The sequence below is a fragment of the Mizuhopecten yessoensis genome, unplaced genomic scaffold (assembly GCF_002113885.1).
Source record: "Mizuhopecten yessoensis strain PY_sf001 unplaced genomic scaffold, ASM211388v2 scaffold8991, whole genome shotgun sequence".
Classification (NCBI taxonomy): domain Eukaryota; kingdom Metazoa; phylum Mollusca; class Bivalvia; order Pectinida; family Pectinidae; genus Mizuhopecten; species Mizuhopecten yessoensis.
Window position 1 is genome coordinate 681726 of NW_018407824.1, and position 13689 is coordinate 695414.

At 36.1% G+C, this 13689-nt stretch overlaps 1 protein-coding gene across 2 annotated transcripts in view; it reads right to left on the minus strand.

The window, feature by feature from the left end:
- The window catches only part of LOC110456992 (peptidyl-prolyl cis-trans isomerase-like), a 24240-nt gene that overhangs the window by 1497 nt on the left and 9054 nt on the right, over window positions 1–13689 (minus strand). For both annotated transcript variants that reach the window (XM_021508077.1, XM_021508076.1), the window contains 3 exons: window positions 10083–10113; window positions 8804–8989; window positions 6308–6383 (listed from right to left, as the gene is read on the minus strand). In XM_021508077.1, coding sequence (XP_021363752.1) covers window positions 6308–6383; window positions 8804–8989; window positions 10083–10113 — 293 coding nt within the window. The remainder of the gene's footprint in view (window positions 1–6307; window positions 6384–8803; window positions 8990–10082; window positions 10114–13689) is intronic.

Consider the following 13689-nt stretch of genomic DNA (forward strand, 5'->3'; position numbering starts at 1 on the left):
AAATCTTCATGTATATCAAATCTAATAATATGTGTATCCAAATCTTCATGTATATCAAATCTAATAATATGTGTATCCAAATCTTCATGTATATAAAACCTAATAATATGTGTATCTAAATCTTCATGTATATCAAATCTAATAATTGGCGTATCTAAATCTTCATGTATATCAAATCTATTAATATGTGTATCAAAATCTTCATGGATATCTAATCTAATAATTTGTGTATCTAAATCTTTATGTATTTCAAATCTAATAATATATGTATCCAAATCTTCATGTATAGCAAATCTAATAATTGGGGTATCTAAATCTTCATCTATATCAAATCTAAACATATGTGTATCCAAATCTTCATGTATAAAAAACCTAATAATATGTGTATCTAAATCTTTATGTATTTCAAATCTAATAATATATGTATCCAAATCTTCATGTATAGCAAATCTAATAATTGGTATATCTAAATCTTCATCTATATCAAATCTAAACATATGTGTATCCAAATCCTCATGTATATCTAATCTAATAATTGGTGTATCTAAATCTTCATGTATATCAAATCTAATAATATGTTTATCCAAATCTTCATGTATATCAAGTCTATTAATATGTGTATCCAAATCTTCATGTATATCTAATCTAATAATTGGTGTATCTAAATCTTCACGTATATCAAATCTAATAATATGTGTATCTAAATCTTCATGTATATCAAATCTAATAATTGGTGTATCTAAATCTTTATGTATTTCAAATCTAATAATATGTGTATCCAAATCTTCATGTATATCAAATCTATTAATATGTGTATCCAAATCTTCATGTATATCTAATCTAATAATTGGTGTATCTAAATCTTCATGTATATCAAATCTAATATACCAAATCTAATAATTGGTGTATCTAAATCTTCATGTATATCAATCCTAATATATATAATCTAATAATTGGTGTATCTAAATCTTCATGTATATCAAATCTAATAATATGTGTATCCAAATCTTCATGTATATCAAATCTAATAATTGGTGTATCTAAATCTTCATGTATATCAAATCTAATAATATGTGTATCCAAGTTAAAGTTCAAGTTCTTTATTACTTTAAGTTGGTTGACTTATCACTTATAACATATTTACAAAACAATACAGAGACAACATACTATATGATACACACACACATACACACACACACAAACACACACCGTGAAGAGTGAACACTAACCATCAATCAGCTCAGATCTCCTTTTGTTTGCTTGTATTAAAAATTTGCCCAGATTTCTAATGTCAGATACATTCTCAAAAGTAAGCAGTTGAATTAATTTATACATGCTTGTATGTCTTACATAATATTTCTTAATTAGTTTCAACCATATATCAATATAGCAAGGACATTTTAAAATAAAATGGAACTTATCCTCGACATCATTCAGGTCACATTCTGTACACAATCTGTTTTGTCTTTCAGTTCTATTATGTCTGCCACACTCAATATTTAACTTATGTGTAGACATTCGAATTTTACATATTTGTTTTAAATAATTTATATTTACAGGTTTTGATAAATAGTACTGGTGACCAAAATCACACACATATTGATACAATGCTCCTTTAGGAGAAGATTGAATTTTTTCAAAACATTCTTGTCTGAATATGTCACAAAGACGTTTTTTTATAATATGAAAAGTGCTATTATTTAAACTCCAAATCTTCATGTATATCAAATATAATAATATGTGTTTCCAAATCTTCATGTATATCAAATATAATAATTGGTGTATCTAAATTTTCATGTATATCAAATCTAATAATATGTGTATCTAAATATCATTATGATAGGGTGTGAATTTAAACGATTTTAAAAGTATTTTGTTATGACCAAAGGCGCAAGTCCCTAAGGGTCTGGGCAGACCCTAGGGTCAATTATAATACCATGACTGTATTCTTCTCTTTATGCTCAGCAATTTTATATAAGGCTTAAGGGCAAGGATCTCAACAATTTCAAAGTTATGACCAAAGAACAAGTCCTTCAGGTTGTAGCCAGATCCCAAGGTCAATCTTAGTTTCAGAGAAGTCACTTAAAGCAATATGGCCAAATTACCAACTTTTTGCCCTACCCCTTTAGCCCCACCATTTGTAGAGTTTATATTCTCCTCCACGTAGGTGAAATTTAGTTGAATTCCAATCAGCAATTATGAAGAAGTTGTTTGAAGAAAGTGTGACGAACGAGCTGAGCTAAAAACTGGTAAAACTTCCATAATTTGTATTGTAGGAGGACAATTTTAAAGATTTTCCAAAAAGTCAACAATTGAGCAAAATCCCTTAACCCATAAGGAATAACAATATGGCCAAATAACCCCCTTTTGGCCCCACCCCTCAAAACTTCCATTTGTGCAATCTCTTCCAATCAAGTATGGTTGATATGAATCTCTCAGTTCCAGAGAATATATGTTCTCTTCTAAAAACAGTTAAAAAAAAACAGGGGGTTACACAGTGCTATTTTTTTTTATAGCAAAATTGTTTTTTGTGTTATTTTTCATCTTTTGCTGGATCAAAAACAAATTGGCTTCAGCTGATAAAAATAAGTATTGAAATACCAATATTGTTTAATTTACCACTTTATTGCATATCATTTTCATAATATTGAACACGATAAACTTGTAGAGCATATACCAACTTAGTTGCTATAAATAAGAGGCCTAAAGGGCCTGTATTCTTCGTCAATACAAATTTTTAGTCCCCTTTGCCAAATTCTTACCACAATATTTGATTTCTATACCCCAATTTGTTAGAGGCCTAAAGGGCCTGTATTTTTTGTTGATACAAAATTTTAGTCACCTTTGCCAAATGCTTACTGCAAATTTTGATTTCTATACCCCCATTCGTGAGAATGAAGTATTTAAAAGATTTATCCCATCCTTGCCAAAAGATGCTCTACAGGAAATTTCCCTCTAACAATACTGAAGGAAAACAGGCCGAGGAGGACTACACTCTCTATGTGATAGTGTCATCATTTTATATTATGTGTATTAATAAGTGATATTGATTGTTTTGTATATTTAACAATTCATATATATACGTGTCTGTATGTAGCAGAAATTAGCCATCTGTATCATGATTTACCTCAATTTCCCCTATTTGAGCCCATCACCCTTCCCCCAGGGGGGACTCACCCTCCATTCATACAATATAAGTCCCCTTTGCCTAAAGAAGCTCTTCAGGATCTTGCGTGTTAAAATCCCTCTAATTGTATTGAAGGAAAATCATATCAAACATTTACTGCTATATTCCCCTATTAGATCTCAACCATCTGACCCAAGGGGACCACACTCTCTATTCGAAGTAGAGAATAAGAGTTATAGAGAGTTGTCAGGGCACTAAATACTGTTACATTTGCCAAAATTGAATTATTTCAAGAAAAGAAGTGAAGGTGTTCTTCAAATGAAGAATGTTGAAAAGAACATTTTTTTTGTTGATTTAGTTGATCCGCTGGACCAAATTTGGTTAAAATCTCCCCAATGGACATTGGTATTGAAGGTTTTAAAATATTTACCTCAATTTCCCCTTTTTGGCTTCACTGTTCTGCCTCTATTAGGGAGGCCACACCCTCAATTTATACAAAATTTGCCCTAGGATGCTCCAGCCCAAAATTAGTCTAAATCCAGAGCCGTTCAGGACCTGTAGTGTTTAAACCAAGGGAGCTAAAAATGTTGTCCAAACAGCAGGTTTCTAGTTTTTGACACATTTTCCAAGTGCATGTTTGCTTTAAATCAAAATTTGTTCAGATTTAATCAAAACCTGTCACACTATATCAAAATGAGATTTCAAAACCCCAGAAGAGCATATCTTTCTGTAATTTCTAAGTTTTGAACCCAATATACATACAGTGGAACCCACTTATTTTGATATGGTATTCCATGCACCGATTTTTCTCTATATAAACTACCAGGTAAGTAAAAATATATTTTTACTATGAAATGGTCAAACGCGGGACCCTGCTTGTTATATTATTTTCTGTTGTGAATGGATTTTTACAAGCTAACCAAGAGACCCAGAGGGCCTGTAATCGCTCATCTTGATATTTAAGCAATCATAGCAAAATATCAAATGTATATTATACTGTACTACAAATATTTCTAAATATTGGCTGTCTCTAAGTAACACCCTTATCTTATTGGGTCCCATTCTCCTGTCCCCATTGGGATGGGGGGCATGGCTTGAAAACACTGAATCATGTATGGCCAAAGTAGGTTGAGGGTATTTTCAATAGCAAACTTTGTCAGGCTACATCTGTAACAGTTACCAGCTAAATATTATAATTCTATGCCTTTAGATTATTCAGAAGTCATTTGAAGTGCTTGAAATTTAGGCCCCTGTGACCTTGAAAGTAGATTGAGGTTATTTTCATTCGCAAACATTGTCAGGCTCAATCAGCAGAAGCAACCAGCCAAATAATATGATTCTATGCATTTTGATTATTCAGAAAAAATCGTTTGATAAGTTTGACATATTTGACCCCTGTGACCTTGAAAGTAGGTTAAAGTCAATTTAATTCGAACAGTTTGTCAGGCTTCGTGTCTGGAAGCTACAAGCCAAATTTTATAATTCTATACCAATCAGTTCTTCAGAAGAAAAAGTTTGAATTGTTTTACATATTTGACCCCTGTGACCTTGATAGCACGTCAAGGTAATATTCGTTCTCAAACTTTGTCGGGCTCTATCCCAGGAAACCACCAACCAAATATGAGATTTTATACCTTTTAGTTTTAAGAAGAAATTGTTTGAAGTGTTTGACACATTTGACCCCCCCCGAGACCTTGAAAGTAAGTCAAAGCCATTATCATTCTCAAACTTTGTTGGGCTCTATCCAAGAAAGCCACCAGCCAAATATGAAGATTCTATACCTCTCAGTTCTTCAGAAGAAGTCGTTTGAAGCATTTCACACATTTGACCACAGAGACCTTGAAAGTAGGTCAAGGTCATTTTAATTCTCAAACTTTGTCAGGCTCTATCCCAGGAAACCAACAACCAAATATGAAGATTTTATACTATTTAGTTCTTAAGAGGGAAGTTGTTTGAAGTGTTTGACACGTTTGATCTTTAAAGTAGGTCAAGGTCATTTTCATTCTCAAACTTTGTCAGACTCTAACCAACAAATCTTTCAGCCAAATATCATGACTCTAGGCCTGATAGTTCTTTAGAAGAAGTTGTTTTAAGGAAAAGTTGACAGAAGACGGGCACACGACGGATGCCGCACCATGACATAAGCTCACTTGACCTTAAGGCAGATGAGCTAAAATTAGGTAATTGTCCTTCTCAAACTTTGTTGGGCTCTATCCATGGAAGCCACATGCCAAATATGAAGATTCTATACATCTTAGTTCTTTAGAAAAAGTTGTTTGAAGTGTTTTAAATATTCGACTCATGTGACCTTGAAAGTAGGTCAAGGTACTTTTCATTCGCAAACTTTGTCAGGCTCTTTCCAAGAAAGCTACCAACTGAATTTGAAGATTCTATACCTTTTAGTTCTTCAGATTAAGTCGTTTGAAGCGTTTGACATTTTTGACCCCTGTGACCCTGAAAGTAAGCTGAGGTCATTTTCGTTCTCAAACTTTGTCAGGCCCTTTCCACGGAAGCCACCAGCCAAATATGAAGATTCTGTACCTTTCAGTTCTTATTCAGAAGTCGTTTGAAGTGTTTGACACATTTGACCCTTGAGACCTTGAAAGTAAATCAAGGTCATTCTCATTCTCAAAATTTGTTTGGCTCTTACCAACAAAGCTTTCAGGCAAATATCATGACTCTATGCCTGTCAATTTTTCAGATTAAGTAGTTTAAAGGAAAAGTTGACGGATAACGACGGACGACGCACCATGGTATAAGCTCACTTGCCCTTTGGGCAGGTGAGATAAAAAAACGTCAAAATCTGGCCTAACTATCCTGACAGCTTGGTGCCATATTAATTTACAGTTAACATTATTGTGGTAATTAACTGACGACTGATTGATTTACAATGTACACAATTTTCGTTGAAAGATTTTTCCAGCACACTGATATAAATAAATAATGACCATTTCATCTCAATTATTACAATATCATTTTGTTTTAATATCCTTCCATGTTTCCACATTCATATGTGTCTTATAAACATAAGGCATCTTATTTCTGGTACAGACAACCTAAAAGCAATCGAAAACAGCATGATAGTTTAATTTACTATATATCAGTTATTATAACATTTTTCTCTGGCAAATAAAATATCATAATAAATGGATTCCACCGATTATACAATATTAATCATACCATGGAGTCTTGACTGTGCAAAGGAAAAACTGTGATCCATTTGTGTTGGGTCCAGCATTGGCCATCGACAATATTCCTGCAAAGACAGAAAAATTGCATGTATTGTCTTTCATAAATTAACACAAAAAATAAAGGTTTGAAAACAGAGTTAAGTACTGAAAGCTGAAACAATAATTGAAATCAACTTTAAATAAAGACAAAGGGCCTGTATTGCTCACCTGGATCTTTAATCTCAGGAATGGTATATATGGCTATGGGTTCAGGACCTCAACCATTTAAAAGTTATGGCTAAGAAAATAAGTCCCTAAGGGTGGAACCAGACACCAGAGTAAATAACAAGGGTCAATATTAATATCATGATTGTGTTGGTGTCTTGATGCCCAGTGATGGTATGTATGGTAATTGGGTGGGGATCTCAACCCGTGTAAAGTTATGGCTCAGGAATTAAGTCCCTAGGGAAGAGGCCAGACCCCAGAGTCAATGAATATGTTAGTCTCTTGATGCCCAGCAATGGTTTATATGTTATGGGGTAGGGCCAGACCCCAAGGTTAATTCTTTTATCATAATTGTGTTTGTCCCCGGATGCTCAGTGATTGTTTACATGGTTGTAGAGTTGGGATCTCGATGATGTCCTCCAAGCAAGAAATTCTTTTTGGCCTCATTCTTTAGACCCAGAGGTCAGCCACTCAACTCCCACTGGTACAATTCTGAATCCTCAATCACCGAAGAATGCTCCAAACCAAATATGGATAATGGCCATCTTTGTTCCAAAGAAGAAGTCATTTTAGTAATATGGCCAAAATATACCTTTTGGGCCCAGCCCCTCAGCTTTCAGGGGGCAATACCTTCCATACAAACTTAAGTTCATTTTGCCCAAAGATGCTCTACACTAAATTTGGTTCAATTTCCTCCATTCATACAGAAGGAATTTAAACATTTTCCCATGTTCTTCCTAATTGGGCCTTGCCCCTCTGCCCCAGGGGAGCTACACCCTTCGTTTATATAAAAGTGAATTCCCCTTGCCCACAGATGTTCTACACAAAATTTGGTTAAACTTCCTCCATTTTTACATAAGGAGATTTTTTTTAAGATTTATCTCAATTTCCAATTTCATACCCACCAATTATACAAAATTGAGTCCCCTTGGCAAAAGGATGCTCCAGACTAAATAAGGATAAAATCCCTTAATCCTGATGGTTGAAAAAGGATTTTAAAGGTTTTACCTCTATTTCGCCTATTCAGGCCCCGCCCTTCAGCAGTGGGTGTGGTTGCTTATACAAAATTGAGACCCCTTGGCCAAAGGGTGCTCCAGACTAAATTAAGATAAAATCCCTTAATCCCTATGGTAGAAGAAGGATTTTAAAGGTTTTACCTCTATTTCCCCTAATGGGCCCTGCCTCACCTGGGGGGTCAGACACACCATTTATACAAAATTGGTTCCCCTTCACCCAAGGATGATTCAGACCAAATTTGGACAAAATACTATCATTAATACAGAAGAAGAAGGATTTTGAAGAATTTGCTATGTTTCCCCTATTGGGCCCCTCCCTTCTGCCCCCAGAGGGGCCACACTCGCTGTTTATACGAAATTGAGTCCCTTTTGCCCAAGAATGCTCCAGACTAAATTAGGATTAAATCCCTTAATCCCTATGGTAGAAGAAGGATTTTAAAGGTTTTACCTCTATTTCCCCTATTGGGCCCCCATGCACCCCTCAGGTCCCAGGGGGGCTACACCCACCGTTTATACAGAATTGGTTCCCCCTTTACCCAAGAATGCTTCAGACCAAATATGGAACAAATCCTTTCATTCCTACAGAATTATTAGGATTTTAAAGAATTTGCTATGTTTCCGCTATTGGGCCCTGCCCCTCAGGCCCCTGGGGAGCCAGACCCACGGTTTATACAATATTGGTTCCCCTTCACCCAAGGATGCTTCAGACCAAATATGGAACAAATCCAATCATTCCTACAGAAGAAGAAAGGATTTTAAAGAATTTGCTATATTTCCCCTATTGGACAGCCCCCAGGGGGGCCAGACCCATCATTTATACAAAATTTGTTCCCCCTTCCCCAAGGATGCTTCTGACCAAAATCTGCTTAGTCGTTCATAACTAGTAGCGATTTTTAGGAAAAGTTGCGGTATGGCATAAGCTCACCATGGTCCTTCGGACCAGGTGAGTTAAATATTTGATTTGCATCTTAATAGTAAGCAGGTCCAGAAGTCCCCAGATATTGAGCAGAGTCCATTTGTCTTTGATTTTCATCCAAAGTAAAGCTCCACTTTGGATCATCATCCACTGTTGTAGGATTCTCCCATTCAAGCACCACAAAGCTTAAGCCTGCACTTGCAAGACAAGCAATATATATAAACAAGACTGAAAATGTTAATTTGGAATATTTTTTTCTGGTTATTTATGAATGAATGTATTGAAATGGATTCCTAAAAGGCAACATTGAACAAGTACAGCAGATCAACGATTGTAAATTTAGAATTACCCGCTCCAGTATGCTTCAGTGTGAAGTTTTCATCTGCAAACTTGTTCCCATAGATGCTCTTTCCACCAGTTCCATTATGGTTTGTGAAATCGCCTCCTTGACACATGAAACCGGGTATGACTCGATGGAAAGAAGACCCTTTAAATCCAAATCCTTTTTCACCTGTGCACAAGGCCCTGAAATTTTCTGTTGAAATTAAAAACTAACAAATTTATTAAACATGATTAATAACCGATGATTGTGATGACAGTACAATGAGCATAATGGCACAAGGCAAACTACTGCAGTCTGCTATTGCAGTAGTATTTACTACCATGCAACAATCAACTTCAACTTATATTGAAAGTACTTTACAGCATCATACAATACATTCATTTAATCATCAGAAACGTTTATTAAGGTTACATTTTACAATGAAGTATTATGAATAAACATCATAAGCTTTATAATCCTACAGAAACCCAAAAGCCATGTATCGCCCAATTTTATATTAAGGCAATCATAGCAAAACAATTTCATTATGGATCCCTCTGCCACTGAAGGCAAAACACTAGTGATTTTACTGTATATTTTTATGTCTGTGCAGTAATTACCTCCCCTTTTTAATTTTAACGCCCGAGTAGGACACAGGACCAGGTAGTTCAGTTGGGTGGAGCAACAGTAAATGAAGATTACAGGTACAGGGTTTGAACTCTGGCCAGGCCAAGTTGTATTTTTACACACAGAACATTGTTATTTTTTCTGAGCTAATTCATCTAAATTATCTAATCATAAAAGCCCTACAAGTAGTAACATACAGTAGTTATAAAGAATGGTGATCAGAAATATTGCTATATTTGGATTAGGATATTTTAAACACCAGCGACCTTGAAAGTGAGTCAAGGTCATTCATCAAAGTATTCTACTGGGCACATGTCATCAACCTTTTGAAAATTGAGAAGAAGTTGCTTAAAATATTTTATACATTTGATCCTTTGACTTTTAATGTGGGTTGAGGTCATTCATCAGTCTTTGTAGCCCTTCACCCCCGGTTCCTACTGGCCAAGTATCATCATTCAGGGAATTTTGGTTATTTAGAAGTTGTATGTTTATATGTGCTGTAACCCTTATCAGTACAGCATGTGTATATCAGACATTTGTAACGAACCCCTGTGTATAATTCTTGTATATTGTTATTATGTTCTTGACAACTCATCACAAGGTATTATCTATTAAAATCAAAAATCAAGTTTCAAATAAAAATTCAGTTTTACTGGTCCATCTTCTCCTTATGTCTTACCTGCTGTTTTAGGCACAACATCACTACGCAACTGAAAAGAATAAGACATAGGATATATAAACCATGTATAAACCACAACATCAGCACGCAACTGAAAAGAATAAGACATAGGATATATAAACCATGTATAAACCACAACATCAGCACGCAACTGAAAAGAATAAGACATAGGATATATAAACCATGTATAAACCACAACATCAGCACGCAACTGAAAAGAATAAGACATAGGATATATAAACCATGTATAAACCACAACATCAGCACGCAACTGAAAAGAATAAGACATAGGATATATAAACCATGTATAAACCACAACATCAGCACGCAACTGAAAAGAATAAGACATAGGATATATAAACCATGTATAAACCACAACATCAGCACGCAACTGAAAAGAATAAGACATAAGATATATAAACCATGTGAATTTGCACATGTATGTAATAAGCATCAAAAATCGTTAACAGTGCCTTTTTTCTATCTAAGTTTTACGACAAGTTCCAGCCTGCTCCTACATCAATTGTGACAATATAGCATTCTTTTTATTGAAATCGGGAAGATATTTCTCAATTTTCTTCATTTTGGGAAAATATATCACAGGAAACAGCCTGCATTCAACTGTTAAAGTTGACAAAAATAAGTCATACATTTAATCACCTCACCACTGCAATGTTTGTCTACCATTTTGTTTATCTGATCAGTCTCAAAAGAACATGCACAACTAAGGACCTAGGGGAACCTACATATAAGATTTGAGAAAGATCTCTCCAATTCTTATTGAGAAACAGCAATAACAAACATACACTTTCAAAATCCAAGATGGCTGCCTGTCGGCCATTTTGTTTATCTGATCAGTCTCAAAAGTTAACCTGCACAACTATGGACCAAGGAAAAGCTGCATATCAAATTTGAGAAAGATCCCTACAGTACTTCCGGGGAAATAGCGATAACAAACCTTCAATGTAACAAGAGGCCCAGAGGGCCTGTATCGCTCACCTTGATATCTAAGCAATCATGGCAATATTCTCCGAATGAGATCCAAGGGAAAATGCCAGACCCCAAGGCCAATACAGGATCAATTCTAATATCATGACTGCATTCGTCTCTTTTTGCCCAGCATTTGTATTTATAGTTTTGGGGTGGGATCTCAACCGTTTCTAAGCTATGACCCAGGGGTTAAGTCTGCAAAGGTGGGACACACCCTGGGGTCAATTCTAATATCATTACTGCATTCGTCTCTTTATGCCAAACAATTGTATATATAGTTTTGGGGTGGGGATCTTAACCATTTTGAAGTTATGACCCAGGAGTTAAGTCTCCAAGAGTGGGGCAGACCCCAAGGCCATCCTGGAAGCATATGTGCAATCATTTCTTTATACTTAGCAATTGTATATATGGTTATAGGGTGGGGATCTCAACTATTTCCAAGCTGTGACTAAGAAACTTGGTCCCTAGGGGTTCAGTCAGAACCTAGGGTCTATTCTATTATCTTGAACTGTGCATTCTTCTCTTCATACTCAGCAATTGTATATATGGTTATAAGGTTGGGATCTCAACCATTTCCAAGTGATAAACTTATTTTGGCCCGGGGGGGTCAGCCCCAAAATTTGTACAATTGTGAATATCCACCACCTAGGGGTGCTACCAGTCAAATATGGTTGATATCCATCTCTTAGTTCCAGAGAAGAAGTCGCTTAAAGCAATATAGTCAAATTGGCCCCGCCCCATAGCCCCCTTGGGGGGTCAGCCCCACCATTTGAACAATTTTGAATCCCTACCACCTAGGAATGCTTCCAGTCAAATTTAGTTAAATTCCAATCAGTGGTTACGAAGAAGAAGTTGTTGACGGACGGACTGATGTCATGGAATGGCATAAGCTCACCTTGGTCCTTCAGACCCGGTGAGCTAAAAATTCAAGACGGCTGCCTGTTGCCATTTTGTTTATCTGATCATTCTCAAAATTAAACATGCACAACTACAGACCTAGGGGAGCCTACATAACAAATCTGGGAAAGATCCCTCCAGTACTTCCTGAGAAATAACCAGAACAAACCTTCACTGTCAAAATCTAAGATGGCTGCCTGTCGGCCATTTTGTTTATCCGATCAGTCCCAAAAGTTGTCCTGCACAACTACATGCTAAGGGGAACCTACATATAAAGTTTGATAAAGATCCCTCTGAAACTTCCTGAGAAATAGCAATAACAAACCTTCACTATCAAAATCCAAGATGGCTGCCTATCGGCCATGTTGTTTACACGATCAGTCTCAAAGGTTGCCCTGCACAACTAGGGACCAAGGGGAACCTACATCTAAAATTTGAAAAAGATCCCTCTGGTACTTCCTGAGAATAGCAATAACAAGAATTGTTTCAGGATGGACCATGGACGGATGGACGAACTGACCACGGATGCAGGGCGATTTGAATAGCCCACCATCAGATGATGGCGGGCTAAAATGTCAATGTCCCATTACAAGACAATAAATAATTGTCACAGAGAAAAGCTATATCAACATGAAAAGGGTTCCTTTACAAACTTGTACAATGTACTCTAAAATGATTAAAAATTGGTAATCTGTGATCATGACTGCTGATTTGGCGACAAACACTAGCTTGATATAGGTAACATTTTTACAGGTAAGTTGACTGGACGGCATAACCACTGACGTTTTCTGGTCCCTGACAAAAGGCAAGGTAGGATCGCCATGCTTCAGTGAAAATTATTGACATCCTCAACACCACAGTTATTTAATACAAATTACAATGCAGTAATTATCTATGATGACCGATTAAAAATAGCCCTACTGTAATCTAATTGAAATGATTTAGGATCGCGATTGAGGGACCGTGTTGTTTTCACTCATCAACTCATCCTCTTTAAATCTACTTGAAGGGAAAATAATCAAAGCAGAATACATTATTTTAATGATGCTTCATTTAATGAATATTGAAATAATTCACGAGGATGTCGATCATGTGTTTACGTAATGTTAAACGCAAGATCATTACGAAAGTAAGCTGAGGAAAAACCATGCACATTACGCTTAGCAATTAGGTAAAAAAAAACAAGAGGCCCAGAGGGCCTATATCGCTCACCTGGATACCTATGCAATCATGGCAAACTATTCTCCAAATTAGATCAAGGGAATATGCCAGACCCCAAGGCAAATCCTTGTAGCATAGCTATATTAGATTTTTCATGCCCAGCAATTTTATGTATGGTTATGGGGTGGGGATCTCAACTGTTTCGAAGCTTTGACTCAGAAACTAGGTCCCTATAGTTGTGGCCAGACTCCAGGATCGATTCTAATATTGTGACTGCATTTGTCTCTTTTTTTCAAGCATTTGAATATATAGTTTTGGGGTGGGGATCTCAACCGTTTCAAAGTTATTACCCAGGGGCCAAGTCTGCAAGGGTGGGGCAGACCCTGGGATCAATTCTAATGTCATGACTGCATCGTCTCTTTATGCCCAACAATTGTATATATAGTTTTGGGGTGGGGATATTAACCATTTCAAAGTTATGACCCAGGGGTTAAGTCTCCAAGGGTGGGGCAGTCCCCAAGGCCAACCTGGAAGCATATGTGCAATCATCTCTTTATAC